Consider the following 25,142-nt stretch of genomic DNA (forward strand, 5'->3'; position numbering starts at 1 on the left):
AAGACTAAAGCAGACAAAAGGCTGCACATAACTGGATCAAAGACTGAGAGAGAGGGATCAGTTTGAGTAAGGGTTATGCCAGTTAAAACAAGGGGTTTCTTATATCATCTAATCTTCTCGGTTGGACCCAGAAGGAAATGTACTTCTCAAATTTTAAATATACTGCACGTCTGATGAGGGAAGTGGGAACAGGTGAGTGGGTGGGCGGTGCAGTCAGGTGGTGGGGAATGAAAGAAACAGGGGTTACTGAAGGTCAGAAGGGAGTAGCTGTGTCTGACGGCAGAAAGAACAGTGAAAACAAAACCAAAAAAACTATTGATGATAACGCTTACGAGTAATATGTTGGTCTCTATGCAACTCAGTTTCCTGATTTTGTTTTAAAGATGATTTCTTTTCAACAAAGATTTTAGATTAAGCGAATGCTGCTTTTTGTCTTTAATATCATGGTTAAGACTGCACCTACCTACTGTACGTATGTATGTCCATTAAGAGCAAACACTATATACACACTGGTACATATTAGTTTCTAAAACGATCTGGATTATTTGGTTGTGTTTGATGATACAGACACTCACAGGCTGGAGGAGCAAACAGCCTGTAGATCTACATTCTTATAAAAAGCAGAAGATCAGGAGGTTACATTGTTTTGTTTGAGCGCAGTAGGTTGACTTGTATAATTTATCCAGTATGTTGAAATTGGCCAGAGTGACAATTTGGTGTGTACAACGAGTCACACTAGCAGACAGCAGCCAAGATCATCAAGTGTGCCTAATAAGGATCTGGACATCGCTAATGAGACCATATGCACATAACACACATACCGATTCTAAAAGACTTCATCTGCCTCTGGAAGGTGCTCAACCAAATGCCCCATTTTATCCTGGAAATAACAATATGAGCTGAAGTCCTTTTGCATCTACACCTCGTGATAATAAGCCTGCTCATTATTTGATCCTCGATACATTTTTACTAATAATATGCAAATAAGTTATCTCAGGGTGGCGGACTTGTCAGCAACCACAGCCAGTCCCAGAAAAAGTGAAAAGAGTCAAGGAAGGTCATTGATTTTCCTATCACTTACCCACTTTCACTTTTTAAAAGTGATTCACTTTTTACAAGAGAAGACTTGTTACCTGCTGCTTTACTTGCAGCTGTTGCAGTGCTTAAGCTAACAGGAAGAGGCAGAATTAGGCAACCGTACAACTTACTTGATGAGTTGGATCTGTACTCTGTGCGTGTTTTTTTCCTTTCAAATGGGATATCCAAATACAGATCAAATCTGAAAGTTGGGTATTAGTGGGGTCAGTCAAATGAAACTGTAATTGGTTTTGAGGCTGGATCAGGAGGCTTAACCCGTTACACCATGCTTTCATACTACACGTGTTACAGAAAATGAGCTAACAAGCAGGCTGGTAGCCAGCAACAGTGGCGGGTCCAAACAGTGCATCTGTTCTGCTCTCCTATCAAACTAGTCACGATGGACGGGAGTAAGGCAGAGGTTAGCTAGCTATTTATGGTTTCATTTGTGGTCTGGAAATTCAGAACAACGGTGCGACTAGGTTATCTAGTCACCACACAGGAAAAGCTACATTTTGATAGGTTTCCTGTGATTGGCTTGACAGCGGTCCGAGAACATCCTTCGTGACGGACAACAGAGCGGTTGTTGCACCACAGCGTCCCGGTCCATAATCTGGTGTTCACACTAATACAAACAAACCGCACCAAGGGGGTTACACTCCAGGGTTCTGTTCGGCCGGATTAATAAAGCTGGAGTGAACACGGCTCGAGGTGCTCCAATTGTTCTTGTAGAGAGGTAATCATGACCCCTGCTAACTACCCAGGAAATATGAAATTGCATCGCTTTCTTTGCACCACAGGCATTTTGAAAAAAAGAGCTACCAAAAAGCAGGTGTCTTGTCAAGAGTATGCTAAATGCTTCAATCATTGTTAATCCCACACAGTCATTATTATGTGGGAGTATTCTCCGCTTGAGTATCAAAGAGACATTTGTTTTTTTGAAAAACCATTAAAAAAAAAACATCTTGAAGACAAAGACAAGGAATTATAGATATCCAGTATTAATATTTGAATGGATGGTTTTCATTGCATCATTTATATATCATTGTCAACTTGTCTGTTTCCAATATCTCTTTGTGTACTTTCCATTCTGATTATATTTTTGTGTACCTTTTAGGCAAACACAAACATACTAATTGTTGTCAGAGCGGAGAAGGTGACAGACAGTCAGTGTTTTACAGTCTGGGCTGCTGAAAGCTTCACTGTTGAAAGTTACTTTGAGATTTCTGTGGCGGCTGCTCACTGCAGGTGGTGCAGGCAAGAAGTAAAAGTACAACAACAAAGTCTCTTTGTAAAGCTTTTATTTTTCTTATGATATAAAGAAAAAGCACAGCAAGTAACATAAACACTTTCTGACTAACTCAAAGACTTTAAGTGTGTAAGATCTGACCAAAGAAGTGACTTTAATTGTGTATTCATATATACAGCATGTGTTGAAATCAGGTTTACTTATAACAGAAGAATTTGAGTGCTTTTGCTGAGCACTTATGTTGTGATGTCATATACATATCAATGTCAACCCTCCGCTCGTTCTTCTCATATTTTGACACAAACTGTATGGCTCTGGCATCTCATATTGCACAGAAAGTGCATCATCTTTGTAGAAAAAGTGCTTTAAAAACGAACACCAAGTCCAAAGTGTTGTTCAACTGGAACAACGTTGTGTTCTGATCAACACATTATTATTTATTTTCAATACGTCGGAGAATTATTGTCGTAACCACATAAATGACCATTTACATTTTGAAATATTTACGTCCTTAAAATGACAGCAGGAAGGAACTAAAGAAAACCCTCACACATTGTTCTGTTTTGGACTTCGCATCTCATTGATCCACCGGTACCAGTGGCTCAGGGGCTCGGTGTGTCTCGTGAAGCACCGAGCTCTTGGTGAATCCTCCTGCTCCGTCCCGTCGGGTCAGAGGGCGCTCTGGGCTCCTGCTAAATGAAATACTCCTTTTGGTTTTCGCTGAGAGCGCTCAGAGAGTCTGCCTGGCTGCTGAAGGGGAGCTCGTGGCCATCTTCAGGCTGAGCTGCTTTGACTTCCTGGTTTCGAAACGTCTCTTTCCTGCTGCAGAGGAATCTGGCCAATATCGCCGAGGCAGACACGGTGACAAAGATCACCACTGCAATCAGCCCTAAAAAAAAACACAACACAAAAGGACTTGGACCTTTTTGTCTAATTGTACGACATGCATACACACACACACACACACACGCACACACATATATATATATACTGGATATATATATATATATTTTTTAAAGAAATATTTCATGCAACATCAGCATATATCATTATATAACCACAGATATATTACTAACCTTACTGAAAATGTATGAATATGGTAGTGAGTAAGGGAGTAATTAACCATACACCAACTTATATATATGGTTATATACTATATCAACTAGACATATACTGTATCATATGCCAATATCTGTATAGACAAGGGTGTGACCTGACATGTTTACTAGCTGCGACACTCGTATTGTTTTCACATTGTTATTCTATGTGCGACCACATGTGGTCCTGCTATACCTACTGCAGCGGAAACCACCACATTGTCGGTTTTATATACCTTCCCAAGTGTTTATGTTTCTGTCAAAATAGTCACTACTTTTTTCTTCATCTGTGATTGCCATTTTTCTGGTACAAACCAAATTAAATTTATATCACCTGAGCTTATGGTTTTATTTGTAAACTAAACTAACTTTTGCGACCCAAAATGCCACTTGACTGATTTGAACTCTGCATTTAAGTGTTTTTCAAATTCAAACGCAAGTCAAAAACCCTTTTGTCAGCAAAGTTTTCTTGATTCAGATCCAAACTCTTCTCATTAAACAGCCAACCCTCTCCTCACTGACTCTTTTTTCTCCTCAGAAACTGAGATCAAAACTTTTTCTCGCCTCGCCTTTTTTCTACCAACCCTCTTTACAATGTCAGACTCCTTAAATATAAAGTTATGATTCAACTGTTATGATATTTTTAATGAACTGTTCTTACTGCATTACCTCCAATTAGTGCTGAATCACTCCTGATGGCGTTGACTAAAGGTTGACCTGGATCCACTGAACCAGGTTGCTCTATCGAGAGAGAGACGGAGAAGACAAATCAATAAAAGAAGAAAGGAGTCCAGAAAGAAAGAGGTACAAAGTACAGACAATAAAGAATGTAGAGCAAAGAGGAAGGGGAGAACAAAGAAGATGAAGTAAAGGACTGTATGGCCAGAGAGAGTCTCGCTGGGAGAACCTTCAGTCAGTGCAGACGGTGCTTGTTTTAAAGCCTCGGAACAGCCTCAAAGGACTTCACTACAGTTCTCTGACTAATCTTATCTGTCAAAGTGCCATCACTCTGTCTGCTCATCATGGAGGATGGTTAAGGAGCCCATAAAAAAGTCTAATGAACAGCCCTAAGAATACTATCAAAGACGTTCCAGAAAGGGAGAAGGGTGTGTTACCTAATGATATTCAGTATAAGGGATGTAAGGAGTGAGTCTGCTCTTTGTACCTGATAAGGAGTGTGTGCTTTCTGTCGCATATGGATTGGCCACAGAGGAGGAACCACAGCTTGACTGGGAAAATGGGCCACTGACAACAACAGGGCTGTCAGGGTGCAGCAGAGCGTCTTTCAGAGGACGGATGGAGTTGAAGCAAACACCTGACAGACAACCGGTGAACCCAAGAGAGGCCAGGCTGGCGAGCTCTGCATCCAACTCATCAGACTCTGAATACAGAGAGAAACACAGAGACAAGAGAGAGTGAGTGAGAGGACACGTTTGTTATCAGCAAATTCTAATTGCTCATTTGAAATAAAGCAGAGCTACACATTTCTCTTGATGAGGCCACATTTGGGATGATAAGTGTTATCTACCCAAGTCGTAATCATTTTAATACCCATGGTGATGCTGCAAAACCTGCTGGAAATTATTTAGCAACACTGTGGATGAAACTGAAAAACCACACATCATGTTCAAAGGCTTTCTCCATGTTGTAAAACAATTATTCCGATACTATTCGCGCATGCTCACTGCAGTGTGTTTCATCCTCAGACCTTCAATCCGGCAGCGAAAGCAGCTTCAGTGCTGTCCGTGCCGGGCTAGTGCTTAACCTTTACCTCTTGCCAGTTCTGTGCTCGCTTGCCTGAGGAACAAAGAGCGGAGGCACAGTAGCAACATCGCTGATAGGACTAGCCCGAGGGGGAACTGGATTGAGCGTGGGTGCGGCGTGACTAGCTGTCACCGGCGTATGAGTGCAGTGCAACGTGGCGCAGCGGCCAAAAGACTGAAGATGTGGCCACCTGAACAATATAGTTGAATTACCCTGCTGTATAGTATGAAAGTGCGAGGGTGAATACCTTCATATTCCAAGAGCGGAGTCAAGTGGATATTTTTACCTAATGATGTTTTTGTCACTCACCAGATTGCCTCTCTGCTGTCAAAACAACAACAACAACAATGCCACTGAGTCTCACTTGTGGCTGATGTGCTTTCGTCATTATTTGTTTGGGAAGGTGCTAAATAAAGTCTTCACTAGCTATAAATGTCAGTGTGAACTACAATTAATCCTGCAGTGCAATTTGATTATGCAGCACATTAATGCCACTCATCTAAGTTATTACCGGTGAGAAACATCTTTTCACTCCATGAATGGGCCACTGCAGAGTGGCCTGGCTGCAGAGGGCTGTTAATCAGCTGTGTATTTGATCAGGTTTTGATTAAGATTTTAATTGAATGTTAACCTCTGAGCAGCAGGAAATAATTTGACTTTGAATTATATATCTCATGAAACACTTATATCTATTGAGCAGCCTGCAAGGTGGAGGGCAAATGGGAAACGGGAGAATGAGTTAATGGCACAACAGATTTAATTAACAAATGCAGCATTAGATTGTCTATTGTATTTAGATGGAAAAAAACACTGCAGACGCCTCACAGCATCACTATGCACACCATAGGCCAACTCCAGATGTTAGCATCGCACCGGTTCCCTCAACAAAGAGCTATTGGTATTTATCCACTGGATTTTTGATTATTACAGAAAACTAGCTCTGTGGCAAATAGTTTACGATACCTGATTTTGTTCAGCAAGATAATCTTTACAAATGAACACCACTTTTAGGATTTTTGAAGCATAAATGTGCAGAAGTAATTATCCTATTAATGCAGTCCCTGCATTTACTGACTGTAATATATAACATAGAAACAAATATTAAAATCTCTTATGCTTACTTTAACCACAGATTTCTGCCATCGAACCAAAACCCTCCAAAGAAAATTGACTTTGAGATGAGGGACCCGAAAGTGCAAAAATTCAGCCCAAAATGACAAATGACTAATTTGCCTCAGAGGGCTTTAAAATCGGTACACATACGACATCCTCGGTCCAGGAAGACCTCACATTGGCACAGGAAAAACTGCCTCCAAAAAAAACCTTTAATGGGGAGGAAAAGGGAAGACACCTCAGGGAGAGCAACAGAGGACCACCAGTAGGTGTTAAAAGTGCTAAATAGAGTCTGGGACTTCCCAAACAAGGATTTGGATGTTTGTGCAACAGTCAAAACTTACTCTGACAGCACTGGCCTCGTATCCACAAACTGACTATTACTGTCCACCTACACCGAGCTGTTGCTCTTCACCCACACCGCTCTCTCTATCATTATCCCACCTTCCCTCTCTTCCTCTCTCTGGCTGAGCAGCTCAGTCTCTCCATTCTTTCCTGGTCCATTAGTTAGGCTGATAGATGACAGCGCGGGCAGGGAGTGACAGTATATCAACTATCTTGCTGCCGCTCTGATACGACTGCCTGAGTCCTCTGGCTCAGCAGAGGGAGGCTGGGTCAATACCAACATGGTCTGGGTCAACAGCAAAAAAGAATTCAAGGAGCTGAATGTACAAACAGGACGTGCGTATATAAAGTGGAGAAACAAATTAAAACTGCAATTTGAAATAAAGAACAAAAACTTGAAAAATAAAATGCTAGTGCAAAAGTTAAAGGTGCATACAATTATTACAATGTTCCATTGGTGTGCATGGTGTAAATACATTACTGCTGAGCAAGCATGAACACAAAATGGATGAAAGAAAACTCCTTTGGATGATATACAATTAGTTGTGGCAAATCGCGTCCCTCAGAGTCCGGCCATCTAGATTGGGGGTGTTATCATCTTGTTCTACATTTGCAGGAGCGCATCTTTCTCCTCTTATTGTGGCAATATTGTGTAACACCACACTTAAATGACCCCCATTTGAAAGGGACGGCAGGTGTAGCCTCTGTCCAAAAGGAGGGTACCATCATATTGTCCTATATTGACATAAACAAGTAACCAAAGGTTATTCACTTCCTGTACAGAGCTGTAAAAGAAAGAATTGAAGCTCCGATCTTTATTTTGAAGGTAAGTTACCTTGTTCACACTTGTTCTAAAAGGTGTACTCGTAAAACACCCTGGACTCATGTACATACCCTGAAACATGTGGCCTTCCACATCCGTGATGATGTGGAAGGCATCACACATTATCTTGCAAAAGAGAACGCGTTGCATTACTATCTGAATTGAAGATTTGACTTTGACACTTGTAGCCATGTCATTACCTGCACATTCATGCTGTGAAAAGATTTCCTGTTCACATAATCTCTTTCGTTCACACTCAAAGCTTTAATAGGAATCTGTGTTCCATCCACACAGCCAATTACATTTAAAAATCCTGAAATATCAGATAATGATTATTCATTGATTAAACCGCTCAGTACCTAAACCCTTCATACTGTTTAGATTTGTACGTAAGATGCACAGAGTCTAACGATGCGAGTGCAAATCCACAATGAGTGAATGTGAGGTTTAAAAAGGTTGCTGAGGTACATTATAGATTGTGATGAAAAACAAAGACGCTATAAAAAAAACTCCTCTGACAATGACAGCATATCACAACGAGACTAAATGACTCGTTCCCTGCGAATAATTTGAGCCTCCTTTTCAATTGAACCTTCAATGAAAGGGCACAACCTTCTCAAAACAGATAGCATGTCTGATTGAATTCTCTGCTGCCTAAATACTGCTCCTACAATGTGGCAGGTAAGTTTCAGATTGTCATAAGTTGTCACAGCTACTGAACTGGACTTGCCCCAATCGTTGTATCCGAAATAGAAAAGTCGCAAATCCTACTTTCTGGAACGGGGCCCTGGAGGCAACATTGCTACTTTGCTATTCTGGGGGCATTTACAACTTTATCAGACAGTTGATAGTGAAGAGGCAGATAGGAGACAAGGCGAAAGAGAGAGTGGCATGACATGCAACAAAGGATCCCGGCTGGAATTGACTCAGTGACATTAAGGTTATGGGGCATGTGCTGGAACCATTCCACACTACCGCTGCCTTTGTCTGGAAAACCACTTCAACCTTGAGGTGGAGCCTCATATTTTAGCTCTGCTTTCATCAGCCTTATTGTAGGAGTTAGGTTGTATTCATAGTCGTGTGTTACGGAGCGCTGTACTTGTGCTGTAACTCACGTGCATCTCCTTAAAAAATGGAATTCTACATAAAGGTTATTGAGGAAACCACAAGAGCTGGGATTAGTCCTTTAATTTTCTAGTGGAGTTCACAAGCAAGGCTCAGTTCTGTAAGTACGTGCATATCCCACTGTTGTAAAGGCAGTGAGTACAGTAAAGCACGATGGGCCCGATCACAAATGACACATCCAGTGCTGTGTTAATCAATCAAAAACCTACACTTTACATATCTAGTAACTTATCTATCTTCAGGGTTAGTGTTAATGAATTATGCAGCCACTCTCACCGACATGCATAATCAATGAGGTATATTTCTAGAAATCCCCAATACTATACTTTAACTTAATTATATTTCATATGTACATTTCAAATTGTTTCTTATTTCTCTAAAAACTCTTTTGATACCCAACCCTATTTCAGACCATTGAGGATTCCATCAGGCAGAAAAAGGGGCTGAACTATACTGTCTGACTTCCTGGTTTAGTTTGACCCCACACACAGCAGCTGAGACTTATTGGTTGTTATGCTATATTGCCGGGTGCTGACTCCAATCTTCCAAGTAATTTGTTCTTTTCAATCTCTCCTCATTACCATACAAAGTGAAGGACCTTTTCTAAAGTTATTACCATTACAGCTGTCTGAATCCCCGCTCAGCCAGACGGACATGGAGACTGTATAACTCACCGCTTCGATAACAAAAATAAAAGTTCACCAACGTATACTGCATTATGTGAACTTATGCATTAGTGAATAAAAAAGCCATTTGCGTGGACACTTTACCTGCTCATATAGCTTTAAAATGCATCTAATGTCACATAACAGCGACTTAAGTGGGTGGCTCCACCTTTTGTCATTTCAAAGGTTCTTATTTTGCACCTCCACACTAAAGTGCTCTCTCTGTGACCATTTGAATATGGATGTCAGCTTGTGTATAGAAGCACCACAGCTGTTGCTCAGACTGCAGCTTTCCCTTTGGTCGACCCAACATGATGAATAGTAAACAGCATAAAGCTCCAGGACTGTTTTGTCGCATCGGGCACAAACATATCAGTGCTGTTATTCAAATGAGTCTGTTCAAGTGCTGGATTCTGAGCCAAGAGAATCTCACTTACCCTGCACTCTGCCTAGAATGAGTGATTTGATGCCGCTGAACTCAACATCAGATGTCAAGCTGAAGTCCTCCCTGGTATTCTGGTCAATCTGAAAGATAATGTATGCCACATCTGTAAAGGTGAAAGCTTAGCAGGTAGAAAGCAAAAACAGCTTTCTATTGTTAAGTGTTTAAACTAAGGCTGCCCTGTGAAGGAACGACAAATGGCTTCAGAGAAGCCGGCAATTACAAATGAAAAGCTGTCCGGAGGCTAAACCTCTGGTTTGACCTGCATATCAAAATGGGATTCAACCCCAAAGCTGGAAACCAATAGACCCGTGAGACACAGTGATTCACAGGAGCTGAAGAGAAGTGGAATAGGTTCTGAGATGGTATATGCCTCAGAGAGAGACACTTTTATAATAAAAGAGAGTGCGTGATGCATTGCTTGCAAACACAGAGATTTGGGTTTTAGTGAACCATTCATCAATAAGACATCCTCCAATGTTGATTAACCTGAGATGAAATGGGAGCCACTGAAAAGGAGGAGATTGAAAGTAAAACAGAGAGGAAATGTAGCTTTTATTATTTATTTATTATTTTAGGTTTCTAAAAGCTTTTGGTCAGAGGGATATCGAGACATGTTGATGCCCACAGGGAGATATCCACTGGCACGCCTGAGGGGATTGATCTTTTAATCATCATTTGTATCCTATGATAATATCATAATTTGAAGATTATTGCTTGCTGGCGTTCACTGTCATCTCAATAATTGAAACTGCTGGCTGATCTTTCTGTATAATGTGGCTGGTCAGTGTTTAACTGAGTGCAGTGGGATGTTTTTGGCAGCTCATTCACAAAGCAAACATCTGGATTCATAGCCAATAACCATTAATCAAAACTCCTGTACCGGTTCTGTGTCCCTACTCAGGACCAACATTTTTATTTGAAACTATTTTTATCTTATTGATGACTCAAGTTGAGGATGCTCCTTTTTTATGTGTATGAGTGTTATGCCAGTGTGGATTATATTATGACTTGGAGGAACATAAGTAAACTGGGTACTCGTATACATGTAAACATGATTCATTTGTGGTGGATACATAAGTATGCTGGGTATCCATTATATAAACATGAATAATTTGCTAGCTAGCGTTAGTGTCCCTGTGCAGTCTGCCTTTCATTATCAGGTGTTGAGTGCAGTGTGAGCGGTGGTTTTATTTACCAATGTAATGCATTTTTGGATGGCATACATTTAAAGGAAAATTGAGCATCTGAAATGAAATACAAAAGATGTCTTCCTACGCTTTGGTTTTCAGTGCGTGTGTGTGTGTGTGTGTGTGTGTGTGTGCGTGAGTGTGTGTGTGTGTGTGCGTGTGTGTGTGTGTGTTTGTCGATCTGTGAGAAGTACGCGTTGCGTGTGTGCACCTGAACAGAGACGGTGTCTGCCAGTCTCTTGACGATCACCGTGTGCAGACGTCCATCAGCCAAGTTCGTGACTCTGCTCCCGATCATTTCCACGTCTCTGCTGCTGTGCAGCTTGTACCTCATTTCCAGCTCATCTTTGCAAACACAGAACAACAATACCATCTTACAATTTAAAGCAAGATATCTATAATATCACAGAGAATCAAGTTGCAATCCTGTTTTCTTTATTAGTAATGAAGCATGTTTTAGTATAGTTAAAGTGCCATATTCTCTTACTTTAAGTCTATTACATAATAGTGCTAAATTATAACATTCAGCGATAGAGAAGTAGGGCTTTATTTCTCTCTGAGGGGCAATTTGACTAAGTCCCTGAATAATGAATATTAGATATAAAACAGATGTAATACAAGGTCGTGCTCAAAACTATTTAAGTTATATATACTATACATTGCAATTGTTGATCAGCAACTATAAAGGGTAATACTAAAAAGTAAAGAGAAAAGTAAAAAGACATTTTTAACCAGTCTTTGATTATTAATTAGGCACGTTATCCAGAGAAAATGTCCATATTTTGGCTCTGGACATCTTCGAAGACATATATTCACTTCTTTAAAGAGACATTTCATCCAGAAATATGAATGTTCCAAGATACCAGTTTTTAACTAAAAAGCTAAAAACAATTTACTACTTTGTGGATTAATACTTTATCTCTATGAATAACACTCCAATATGAAATGAATCCCCACCCTTATTTTTTTAACATTGTTACACTTAAATAAATTCTATGTTGCTGAGATAATTGAATACTCCATGATGTCTGCACACTTAAAACTGATTAGCAAAGATTATAGGAAATACCTTTTCAATAATGTTTTATAATTATGTCTCTGTATGTTTCTTTTTTTCCACAGACTCCCAGAGTATCTTGATAATAAAAACAATCTTGCAGATGGCAAAGAGAGTTTCACACTCTGAACGAGTGACTTAGATAGTAAAGTTTTCTTGTTAATGCAGCAGCAAAAGTAAGAAACATGAAAAAAGCCTTTGTGGTGCATTCAAAAGAAACCTCTCTCTGGGATTCGATTAGATACTTTAGCAAGACGACAGATACCTGATGACGACTTCATGAACTAGACAAAACCTCCCGGCTATTTCTCTCACTAATTAAAAAAATCTGAAACTTACTATCTAATAAAGGCAGAGTTTGTAACCCAAAAAAATCATAGCAATGATATTAAAAGTACATTTCACTTCATGGCTAAAGGATCCCACACAATATGTTCATCAATGGTTCAGATTGCTAGTTTTTGTTCAAAAGTAAAACATAAATCTTGAACACCTGAACTCAACTTCACACGAGTAAAAACGTAACGTATTTACAAGTTGCACTGGACACTGGATAATGGCAACTCCTATTTCGTTATGCAGGAATGCTGCTTGCTAATCGGAGCACCGGGAAGCTTGTAAGTAAAGCCAGTGATGAAAATGTGAACACAATACACACTCACAATGGCAAGAACCAGAACAAGGAAAAGAGGACCCCCTGCTGCAAGCAGAATGATCATTTAATAGTAACTGCACCAAATATTTTTCTTTGAACCTGACACTGTGCATAGCAATTAACCTGCGAGGAGATTCGGGCGGCAGAGGACTGAATGCAGAGGCAGAAAGAAACCTAGTGTGTCCTCACCTTGCTTGTTGATGAGCAGTGCCAGGTACTCCCTATAGAAAGAGTTGACGTAGAGTAGCAGAGCAGGACTCTGACTGGTCCTGAAGCTCAGGGAGATGTTTTCTCCGCTCAGCTTCATATCGGAGTAGATGGAGAAAGGCGAGCCGCTGCTGTTCCTGTTCGGTCCATAGGGCTCCTTGAAGTTGTAGGCAACAGACGTTGATGACTGAAAGCTGGCTGAAACCTCTGCAAGTTAGAACATTGACAAGTGAACTTTTGGCTTTCACTCTGACATGCCTCTCTCTATTGCATCGGTACAAACTGCTGTCGTTGACTGAGATTAAAGGTCGATGTGGAAGAGAAAAAGTTATAAGTATACAAACATTTTTCTTGTTTGTTTTATATTTTGAACGTTTTCTCAAATGCATTTACAATATCAGCATATAAAAGCCAAGTGAACCACATGTATAAGTAGTTCTACTTTACTTTAAGATAAATGCACAACCTTATTTGTATCCAAGGTCATTTTCGATTGCATGTAAAGAAATTAAAATACATTTGGCTCACTGCCGCTGATTGGTAGTCCGCTCTCGGTGCTCATTGGCTCGATAGGTTTTTTCATTTCTTTTAAACCAAGAAACTGTTGTTTTACGTCACGATGCCGGATGAATCAGACAACTTGGTTGAGGAGGCAGATCCAGGTAAGTAACCTCCAGTTGAGGTTGTCTGGAAATGGTTTACGTATGCCTTGGTTTTTAAAAAAAATCATTCTATCAAACAAGCAAAACACGTCAATAAGTGAGCTTTTAAGGTGCTGGTAGAAAGATTTTAGCCAGGCTAGCCATTTCCCTCCTATTCCAGTCTTTATGCTAAGCTAGGATAACCAGCTGCTAAACCGACACACGTGAGAGTTGTATTCATCTTTTCTCTAACTCTTGGCAACAAAGGGATAAGTGTATTCTCCAAAATGTTGAAATATTCTTTTTACAATCAATACACAGCATGTCTACATACTGACAGTGTTTGATATATTGTCCAACAAGCCCTTGATTCATCACACGGTGGACACAATGCCATGGTGGGCTAGAAGAGTCCTTGAAGATAATCCTGATGCTTGACCTTCAGGACAGAACAGGCTCATTATGACGCACTCAAAACGAGCGTTGAGAGGCCAAGCAATGCAGACAGTGAACGAGAGAGACACTCAGGGTCAGTCTAATGTCTGCTGACTGGAGGATCCTCTTCAGAAAGCAGTATCATCATTGTCCTCTCCAATTTAAAGCACCAGAGAGAGGTTGTGTTCTATAAAGCATTCGGATAAACCCCTCTGTCAGCTCACATATTAATCTAAACTTTCTGCATTTCAAGTCAACGTGTGGTAGGTTTTCTTTCTGGTTATATTACATTACATTTAGCTGACGCTTTTATCCAAAGCGACTTACAATAAGTGCATTAAACCATGAGTCCAAACTCAGAACAACAAGGATCAAGCAAGAACAATTTCTTCAATAAAGTTAAACTACAAAGTGCTATCAGTAAGAGACATTTAAGTGCTACTAAAGTGTTAAACTACAAAGTGGTATCGGTAAGAGCCATTTAAGTGCTACTAAAGTGCTACTACGGCGCTAGCTTCCCTATTCAAGGTATAGTCGAAAAAGATGTGTTTTTAGTTTGCGACAGAAGATGTAGAGACTTTCTGCTGTCCTGATGTCAATGGGGAGCTCGTTCCACCAATGAGGAGCCAGCACAGCAAACGGTCGTGACTTCGTAGAGTGTTTAGCTCGTAGTGAAGGAGCTACAAGCCGATTGGCAGAAGCCGAGCGAAGTGAACAAGCTGGGGTGTATGGTTTGACCATGTCCTGGATGTAGACCGGACCCGATATGTTCGCAGCATGGTACGCAAGTACCAATGTTTTGAAGCGGATTTGGGCGGCCACTGCTAACCAGTGAAGGTCGCAGAGGAGCGGAGTAGTGTGGGTAAATTTCGGGAGGTTAAAGACCAGCCGAGCAGCTGCATTCTGGATGAGCTGTAGCCAGGAGGGAGTTGCAATAGTCTAGCCGTGAGATGACCAGAGCCTGGACCAGAACCTGTGCCGCCTTCTGAGTGAGAAGGGGTCGTATTCTCCTGATGATGTACAGCATGTACCTACAGGAGCGTGTTATTGCGGTAATGTTGGCAGTCAGGGAGAGTTGACTGTCGAGTGTCACACCGAGGTTCCTGGCAGTCGGAGTCGGAGCCAGCACTGAGTTGTTGAAGTTAATAGTCAGGTCGTGGGTGGGAGAGCCTTTTCCTGGAAGGAGGAGAAGTTCAGTCTTGTCCGGGATAATTTTCAGGTGGTGTGCGGACATCCACTGAGAGATGTCGGTCATACAGGCAGAGATTCGTGCTGCTACCTGTGTTTCAGATTGGGTTGGGGTGGTTGTTTTTCTGAGTTGCGATAAACCTTATCAGAAACTTCTGGATATCTGAAATTTTAGTTGGTAGCAACTGTTGGCTAACACCCTCCCCCTGAACGCTGAGTGTCCAAACAAGAGCTTAGCGACAGTAACTGGACGTGACAGGCCAAGCTGTGCAGAAGCTGTTGGCCTGCTGGCCTGCTGGCCTGGCGCATGCAAGCTATCAAAAGTATAAATAACCACTTTCAGAGGAAAAGCTTTTTCAATGAACGTTTGCTAAATAAGTTAACAGCTGTTAACATTTGCAAGCGACAGTAAGGCAGACAAAATCAATAGTTGTATAAATGAGAAGTTGGCTTTTGTCTTCCTCTGTCTGATAACAAGGAACAATTGTTACCAAGATCAAGTGGTGATCTGTGTTAGAATAGAAAGCCTGAGAGGCTAAGGAGGTGTGGCTTAGCATACTGTCAACTCAGAGTGTCTCATTAGTTACACAACCAGAGTGGGATGGTGAGCCACATCAAATCTTGCTTTTAAAAAATGTAGAGAAATGGCTAAAGGTATGTAGACTCTGACTACCTAACTAGCAAACAAATGTCTTCCTCTTTGTTTGGATAGCCTCGCATAAAACGCACAGACTAAGCTGCAAAATCAATAAAATGTAGAACAGGCAACCGTTCAAACCAAACAAGCGTTTTTTTACTGAAATCATATGAGAGACATATTATAATCTGAATGTTGAGTGGGTGCAACACTCAACATTCTGAGATACTGGGTACTGAGATAATTCTGCAAAATTGAGGGACAGAAAAACATCACAATGTAACTTCTTAAATGTTTTAACATATTAATGTTGTTACTGTAATCACTAAAATATGACTGTTGGAATATTATCGGAATATTATGCAGTGCTTGAAATTTAAAATAGGGTTTTAGTATAATTGTTATTATTGAAAGATGCAATACCAGATCATACTTCTCCCTTTCTTACTTTCTATCTTTACCTGATGAAATTTGTATGGAGAAGTTTTATGGCATAACACCTAGAACCTAATGCTAAATTTTCCTCTCTCACCTTTTAGTCTTAGGAAAATAAATTCCCAAGGCCGTTGCTGGGACAGAAAACTAAATGCAAGAATTTGAAGTTAGAGGAGAGACTGTGTATTATCTTTAAAATCACATCCGACCATGACTTATGGGGTCAGATAAGTCTCAATAATTGCAAATGCAAACAGAGAGACTCACAAATGCACACAGAAATTGAAAATGAGGGCGACATCTGATTGGCTACAGATAGGTCTATGTTGAAAAAAACTCATTTGCAAATCCAGCCACGGCAGAGGAGTCTCATAAAACCCCCACACACATGTGGAGCCATCCACAAACAAATGCAGTGCGATCGACAAATAAATACATACAAACAAATATAAGAATCCACATAGAAATGCAGAAATATATTTGTGATTTTTCTTTTACATTTATATAAATCGTAATTTATTCATGTGTGAATTTGAATGTATTTGTGAATCGTTCTGCGTGCATTTGTGAGTCTAATTTATTTGTAAATCCTTCTGTGTACATTTGTAAATCGAACATATTTGTAAATTGTTCAGTGTGCATTTGTGAGTCTCTCTGTGTGCATTTTCAATTATTGAAACTGACCTGACCCCATAATGACTAAGGCTTTTTCGTCCAGTTTGTCAATCTGTCATATAATCAAATCGTAGAGTGTTGGATCTTTTAGCAGAGTTAAACTTCACAGGTCTGAAAACATGTTATCTGTGATGAAAGTTCACATTACTAGTAGCTTGAAAGAGAAATTCATTGGAAGCCGGAGAAAACTGTTTTGCAAATTAAAATGTCATCAATTCTTACTTTTGGGCACAGAATAATGACATATTGCAGTATTTATTGACATGAAGTCTCCGGTGTGAATTTGAATGTATGCACCTTTATGACAGAAGGCTCCAGTGTAGGCTGACTGGTCACAGTCGCAGGAGAAACCATTAACTCTTTCCACACAGCGACCCTGGTTCTGGCAGAGCGAACCGTAGCTGCTGCAGTGGCCCGGGCATCCAGGTCTGACACCTGGGGTGATCTTCGCCCTCTCCTCCAGGTCCAGAGTCACGCCGTTCAGCTGCAGAGAGCGGATGCAGCCCAGAAAGCCCTTCTGTCTGGAGGCGGTGCCTCCTGCAAACAAAAAACAATACTGTACACATTATACACAACTACAGAACATTGTGTCCGTTGCACCAAGTGGCCCCATGAGAGCTTAAAGCCAGCCCAGTAGTCACATGTTTAAAAGCAACTCAGCTATATGCCTCTTATCATCAAGCCAACCTAAATCAAAGGTAACAATAATGAAAAAATGAGATTTCTTAATTGCAAAGTTGACGTAATAGTAACTTAAAAAATAATCAATAATAAGGTGTTTAAGGTGCAATGTGTAGGACATTGCCGGTATTTTAGTTGAAAACATTGACAATAATAATTGACATTATCAACAGAATGTGATGTGTAGATGGTATGTCATAAATGTCTATGTATTGTAGCCAGTCTGTTGTGTTGACCCTGCGATTCTCTTAATAACGCGAGAATGCACCTGCCGTACAAGGTAAATATTGTCGACCCGCCTAATGAAATAAAAAGTTGGAAGAAAAGCACCTCATCTGGCAACATACTCCCTTTTCATTCTCTCTTTGTATAATTGTACATAAAAAATTGTGGTTTTCTCTGCAGTAAATTACGATTGCAGCACAAGGCCTTGGATGCTCTGAGGGCATTGAGACATTGTCACTTCCTGTATCGCTGTGCTGGGTGTTGATTGGCTAACTGCGTGGATAATGAGCCATCTGGTGTCTGATATTCAGCCATTCCACTAACAGGCGAGATCTTTTCACCTGACAATTAGCTTTCTAATATAACAACCTCACACTGTTCACAAAGTTTAGACTTGGAAAAATTATTCCAGAGTTCAAAGCTGGCGACATCTTTATTTTACATCCACACAGTTGTTATTGTTCTTGGTGACTGGAATTGGCAGGGTATTACACTCAGCTTGAGTCTGGCAGAGCTTTGAATGTTCATTCAGAGCAGCTTTTCACTACACTAAATCTCTAACACCTACACGCCTCTAGTTTACATATGCAGCAACAGCTATTAAACAGAGATAGTACAGTAAGAGCACAAATAGCAGGACTTTTTTTATTTTGTTGGCTCAATTAAGAAAACATTTGATGACTCATGCACAAAAAAATGCATTCTGTTAAATAATGATTTAACCAGCAAAATCTAAACTGGGAAATTTGTTGAAAAGACTGGTAAAGACTGCAAAAAAGGATCAACGTTCAAGTGCACTTTGTCCAAAAGACCACTAAGGTACTTGTCAGGGACGGAAACTCTGACAGAGGGAAAGAAACAAAAGGACAGGAACTGCCAGAGAAAGAAGTCCTGTGTAACTGTACGAATATGACAGTAAGGATGTCAGCCACTCAACCAGCTTTTGAGACTCACTTCATGGTGTTAAAACGCCAACGGGTTAAGGGCTACAAGGCTTAAATAACATACTCTAGGCATGAAAGTACTCCAATATTTTAGTCAACTTTTGCTTGTGGGAAAGTAAAAGGTAGGTCAATTTAAATTGTACTGTGAGTAAACATTCCTGTAGTTACATCTTTCAAAAGTGGGGTTGCCGGATAACGGATATGTTAAATGGTACAACTACTGAATAAAAAAAAACACCTTTAGGCTACAAAAGTGCTATAAAATGTCAGCCTATACACTAGCAGAACAACATCCATTGTTTGCAAGTATGAACCGCACCACAGAGCCCTTTTGTCTAAACCCTTTGTTCCTTAGCACACAATTGATTATCAATAATGAATATATTATCAACTTCCTCAGTGTAAGACAAGGCAAGTTTATTTGTATAGTACATTTCAACAACAAGGCAATTCAAAGTGCTTCACATAAAACCATTAAAAGCATCAACACATGATTCAGAAGAAAACAAGATTTAAAAACAATTAAGAACATTCATTATAACATTAAAACCAGTCAAAAAGCTAGAAATAGAATAAAAGTTGCAGTACAGTTAAAGAAATAAAATGCATTAGTGAGATGCAGAAATTGATAGATATCCTTGAATCTGGGTCAATTAAAGGCAACAGCAAACAGAAAAGTCTTCAATCTGGATTTAAAGGAGCCGAGGTTCTCAGCAGACCTGCAGCTTTCAGGGATTTTGTTCCAGATATGTGGAGCAGAAAAGCTGAACGTTGCTTCTCCATGTTTAGTTCTGACTCTTGGAACAGAAAGTAGACCCGTCCCAGATGGCCTGAGGGGTCGGGATGGTTCATAAGGTAGCAGCAGATCACAAATGTATTTAGGCCCTGAATGGTAAATGGTAAATGGACCTGTACTTAAATAGCGCTTTTCTAGTCTTCCGACCACCCAAAGCGCTTTAACACTACATGACATCATTCACCCATTCACACCCATTCATACACTGATGGGAGGGGCTACGGTTCCACCTGCACATCAGCAGTAACTAACAGTCACACACATTCAAACACTGTAGGCACAGCTACGGGAGCAATTTTGGGGTCAATTCTTTGTTGGACAGGAGGTCAGTGCAAAGACCTCAGAACTAGAGTGATGTGATCCACTTTATTGGTCTTACTGAGGAGTCAAGCTGCAGCATTCTGACTGACTTTTTACAGAGACCTGTGAACGCACCGTTACAGTAGTTTCAAGTTTACTGAAGATGAATGCATGGACAAGTTTCTCCAAATCCTGTTGAGTCCTCTAATCCTTGAAGGTTTCTGGCTTGGTTTGTGTTTTTTAACATCAGCGATGGAAGCTGAGCGCTGACTTTCAATCATTCGTAAATACAGATTATACAAGGATGTTTGTTACAGTGTGTACACAAAATGAATAGCTACCTAAGTCAATAAATAAAGTGGAACCATAATAACTTTGTGTCATATAAATTCAATTTAAGCAACATTACGGCTTATTAATTTAAAAATCTGTAATAATCTATCTTGTTTAGTTTTACAAATACATTTTATATATTACAAATGGGACACACTTTAGTTTCTGCAGTGTAGAGATTTATGATTTCACAGATGGGAGGCTGCTAACATCAGGTTCAGGTTACTTTATTTGTACCCGTAGGTAGACTTGTTTCACAGTGGAAAGTGAGGCATTCATCTCGACACACATTACAATCGACACAGACAACAAGACAGACATGATGAAAAAAGCCACAAATCCGTGCACTGTTATTATTCTAATTTGTTCACCTGAAAGATGGCTGCTGGAACAAAGTTGTTTTTAAACTGCTTTGTTCTACACCGTGGTACTAAATACCTCCTTCAAGAAGGAAGAAGCTGAAATTCCTTGTGCAAATGGTGGGAGTCGTCCTTTAAGATGGAGCCGGTTATCCGTTGTAACTGTCTGGTGTTCAGGGACTCTGGGCTCAGCTGTGACTCACCAATCAGCCTGCTAGACCGTTTCACAATCTGATGTAGAGAGTTTCTGTTCTTTAAAGACAGGCCTCTTGGCAATCTAAGTATCTGAATTGAAGCCTTCCAGAGTGACATGAATGTTTTTTGCTATAGTTTTCATGCTGGACCAGGCTAAGCCGAGGTTATTTGCAGCCATCTTCTTCTCTAGTTCTTTTTTGTAATTATGTTTTGCTCGTAGTAAAAGTTCTTATTTTCAGCTCTTTGGTAGCTATATGCAGATCAGAGAGTATTCCTTGTTTAAAAGTGAGTTTCTTTTTCTGTATGCTGGATTTAACAGATTTGGTCACCCATGGTTTGTTATTAGGGTAGATTTGAACTTGCTTACAAGGGAAGATCATGTCCCTGCAAAAGGTAGCATATTTAAGCTTAATTTAAATAGGTATGTACGATGAGAACGTACGTGTAACCGGAATCAAATTCCATGTATGTGCACACATACATGGCCAATAAAGCTGATTCTGATTCTGATTCTGTTATGAGCACGTTACATCATGGACAAACAATAACAATTTCTAGAGCACATGGCCCTTAACCTTTCCAAAACAAGAGAGGAGAGACAACCCATTGCACATTGCTTTGCTGTGAATCAAGTATTTGTCAAACACAAACCTCCAATCCCACAGTCTATTTCATAATCCCATCCCATTTCCATTCAAACATAGGAATACCTCTGCATCGCCAGTAAAGACCAACAGCAACACCCACATCCTTTGATCCACCCATCCACCCCAACCTTCTACCTACAGAGACTTCCGAACTATCATTACAAACGTATTCATGATACGTCAGCAACCAAAGTAATTGGGGAGTCAATAGTCAAAGTCAATAGCCCCTTTCACACAGAGATTCTTCAATACTGCCATTAAGAAGATCTGCCATTACGCCAGCTTGCTTTTTCACACTGAACCAAACAATAGCGGCATTATGCCTTCCCAGTGGGTGATTTCAGAGCAGCGTTGAGATTAATGTCTAACATATGCCTCGGGCAGCAACTTGTATCCTAAACACCCTGATGGGTGTTTAGGATACAAGTTTTGAGGTCCTCTCCTCGGAGGGTTTAGGAGCTCCTCGCTATCTCCCTAATTTGCTGGCATTCTCGGCTGCTGTAGGTTAGCTGCTAACTGCCGCTAGCGTTTCTTTTTTTAATTCTCCTGGATAGGGCGCACCGAGAACACATCATCCAAACATCACACCTATTCTGCTGTGCTGGCAGTCCCTTTTGCTCAGATGTTGGCTCTTTTCAATGATCTGTTTTCATGCAATTTTCTAATCAGCAGGTCAATTAGGCCGATACGGATGTAGGTGCAGCTTTACAAGACACACTTATTTGTCATGTAATTACTGTTATTAGATAGTGTTTAGAAATAATGATCTCAGCATCTCCTTTATAGCACCAATGTTGTTCTCTAAATATAGCCACATTAGCAGCATTTGTTAACAGTACCACAGGCCAGTTGGGTTATAAATGGCTCTGAAGATGAGGTTCACTGTTGTTATACACACGCAGGTTCCCTGAACCCCAACAGCTGCTCATGTGGGACTACTGTTGGGCAGAGTAAAATGTTAATCTCATAATGCTGTCTAATATGAACTGAATGGAAAAGGAGGCAGACATTGCAGAATTTACTTTGTAAAATTAAGTCCACCGAGGTTAAAATTCTCTGAATAGCAGCCTGCTTCTTGTTGAGACAACAACAAAAAAAAGAAAATTAATCTCCTGGATTCCTCCACTCATAAAATACAAATGCAATGTGCAAGTGTTGCTATAGTTGCTGTCACGGATAAGAAAGGATAAGACACACCAGCAATTATCACTTAGCACTCAGATGCTAATGAGATTAATGTTCAAACACCATGAATTACTTTCTCCACCTAATGCGTATTAATGTTCTTTATAGCGCATTAATAAATGAGTCTGCTGCAGAGACAATGAGGATTTTATCTTAGTTTGTTTCGTGGAAAATAAAAAAGAAGTCTGTAGCATTAAATCCAAGGAACAACAGTTACATAAGTGATCTGTGGGAAACATACACACACACACACACACACACACACACACACACACGCACACACATACACTCTCTCTCACTCCTGCCTCTCACCTATGAATAACTGGCTGTTGAGCTGCAGATGACTGTGTCCGTCAGCAGGAGCCTCCTGCGTGGCGGCGTTGAATTCGTCCACACGTAGTGATGCTTCCTTCACGTTCCGCTCGGCTTGTACGCTGTGCCAACGGTTGTCATTCAGCTGGATGCTCGTCTCCACTCGAACCTCCAGAGGCCCGTTTCCCACATCGAAAGAGAAGACGACCTGTGAGGCAGCTGGAGAGGAGGGTAGTTAAAGTAAGGGCAACATAAAATGGTAAAAGAGTGAGATTGTTGAACACAGACTGTTTGAGAAGCATTTGGATGCCTGGGTGAGTCACACCAGCAGAGTGGGTTTAAAATTCTGTGACACTTTGAGATAATTGTGTCCTCTGCTGAGTGAGACTTTGCAAAGCCCTTATGTTTCCCAGCTCTGTCTTAATAACACACTTTAAACAATTCATCATGGTAGTGTGTGTAATGGTGTTGACACTCTTACAGCTGTAGTGTGTTATGTGGGTTTTATTTGTTTATTCATATATGATCAAAATTAATTGTGAAGTGAAATGTGTGAAATGCATTCAACCAATGAGGAATTATGGCAGTAGTATGAAGACCGTATTCCTACACAGTTTGTGGGTGGAGTAGGAATAGGGAGTGGTGTTACATTCATTCATAGTTTAAAAATTATCTTCGCCAAAGAAGCTTTAATAATTTTTGTTTTCTAACCATTTATTACTTGTTGTAAAAATGCAACAGACTTTGTGACATTGTTGTTAATTGTAAAAGCATTTTCCTCGGTTTCCCCACACTGTGCCATCTTTCAATGAATCCATTAGTGAGTCGTGAGTGTGAAGGGACTTTCTCCCATCAGAGCATCTGCTGGCAGGATGGACAGACAGCTGGTCACATGATTCAGAGACCAGCTCAAGTTCAGACAGAAAGGCTGCAGCTACAGATGGACATATGTGTGATTGTGCCATCAATGCTGAAACCAATCAGGCAGTTGTGTGGTACCAACCGTGTCTATAGCTATTACCTTCTTCATGCTAACTCTGCACGGTCAGCATGCAAGCAGCTCTCATTTCAGTTTCTCCTTTCTTCAGATCTTCATTCTTTGCAATATTGAAATCACATCTGAAAATGTCCACATTCATTCAGTGCTAATTGTGTAGGCTCACTGTGAATGAGAAGTGTGTCATCTGGCTATGATTTGCTTAATAATTTCATTTGGAACTCAATTTAGTAGCATAGCAAAATGATAGCATTTACTGGGTGCATACATTAGGCACAATCCACTGCTTTGGTCCAGACTGAAATATCGAAACAACTATTGGACAGATTGCTATGAAACGTTTGTATGAATCGTAATGAATCTCTGAATTTTCCTGTAGCGCCACAAGCAGGTTGACATTTATTGTTTTGAGTTAGATATCTCCACAACTATGAATGGATTGTACTTTGATAACTTTAGTTATCTCTTACTATTACGGCCTCAGGGATAGTAATTTCACTGTTCTCCACTTTGTTCAAAAGTGGATAAAAAAAATAATATTTTACTGAATTAAAAGTAGCAATACCATAAATACTCTATAACACTCCAAAAAGTAAAAAGTACAACAATATTTGCAAAACAAATATGCATAAAGTGCCAAAAGTAAAAGCATAGGCTTTATATTATATTTAATATTACATATTATTTTTACATCATTATTGATGCATTAATGTGTTCATGACTATACAGTTGCAGATGGTAACGGTGGAGCTCATTTAAATTGCTTATTGAACCCTGCCTTCGCCCAATGTCAGCTGGGATCGGCTCCAGCGCCCCGCATCCCTAAATAGGATAGCGTTTGGATAATGGACTGGAATTTTAATCTGCAATAGAAGCGGAGTAAACATTCAATACTGTATTTGCCTATAAAATGTAGTGGAGGAGAAGTAGAAAGTAGCATTAAATGTAAATACTCAAAATTGTACTCAAGTACAGTTCTTGAGTAAATGCACTTTGTGTTACATCACACAGAGAGAAACCATTCAACTGTCATCTGACATATGGTACATTCTCATGTCTTAACAGTAGATTCTAGTGGACATAAATCCAATGCAGTGCACTTTCTTCTTAAAGTACGTTGTAAGTATGTGCCATTACAGTGGGACTGAAACGCACAACTTAATGTAGGTTAGCATGCTGTGGTCATTAATCTCTCCAGCTCTATTAGGTTAAGAACGTAACCTATAATAAAGAGAGGTGAGCTGAAGGCCAAATGCAGTCCGTTCCTCCATCATAACACTGCCGGCATGCCTTCACTCCACACCACATACATTATCAGAGAGGCACATCTGTGCATGAGCACAACATT

General features: G+C 40.2%; 1 protein-coding gene across 1 annotated transcript in view; it reads right to left on the bottom strand.

Annotated features, from left to right (window-relative positions):
* Nucleotides 1-3,018: 3,018 nt before the first annotated feature.
* LOC117729368 (contactin-associated protein-like 4) overlaps nt 3,019-25,142 on the bottom strand; it is a 79,917-nt gene continuing 57,793 nt past the window's right edge. Inside the window, 8 exon segments of the mRNA XM_034530373.1 lie at nt 3,019-3,215; nt 4,093-4,164; nt 4,589-4,804; nt 9,696-9,783; nt 11,102-11,235; nt 12,792-13,016; nt 17,118-17,357; nt 22,798-23,016. Coding sequence (XP_034386264.1) covers nt 3,019-3,215; nt 4,093-4,164; nt 4,589-4,804; nt 9,696-9,783; nt 11,102-11,235; nt 12,792-13,016; nt 17,118-17,357; nt 22,798-23,016 — 1,391 coding nt within the window.

Source organism: Cyclopterus lumpus, chromosome 4, assembly GCF_009769545.1.
Source record: "Cyclopterus lumpus isolate fCycLum1 chromosome 4, fCycLum1.pri, whole genome shotgun sequence".
NCBI classification, from domain to species: domain Eukaryota; kingdom Metazoa; phylum Chordata; class Actinopteri; order Perciformes; family Cyclopteridae; genus Cyclopterus; species Cyclopterus lumpus.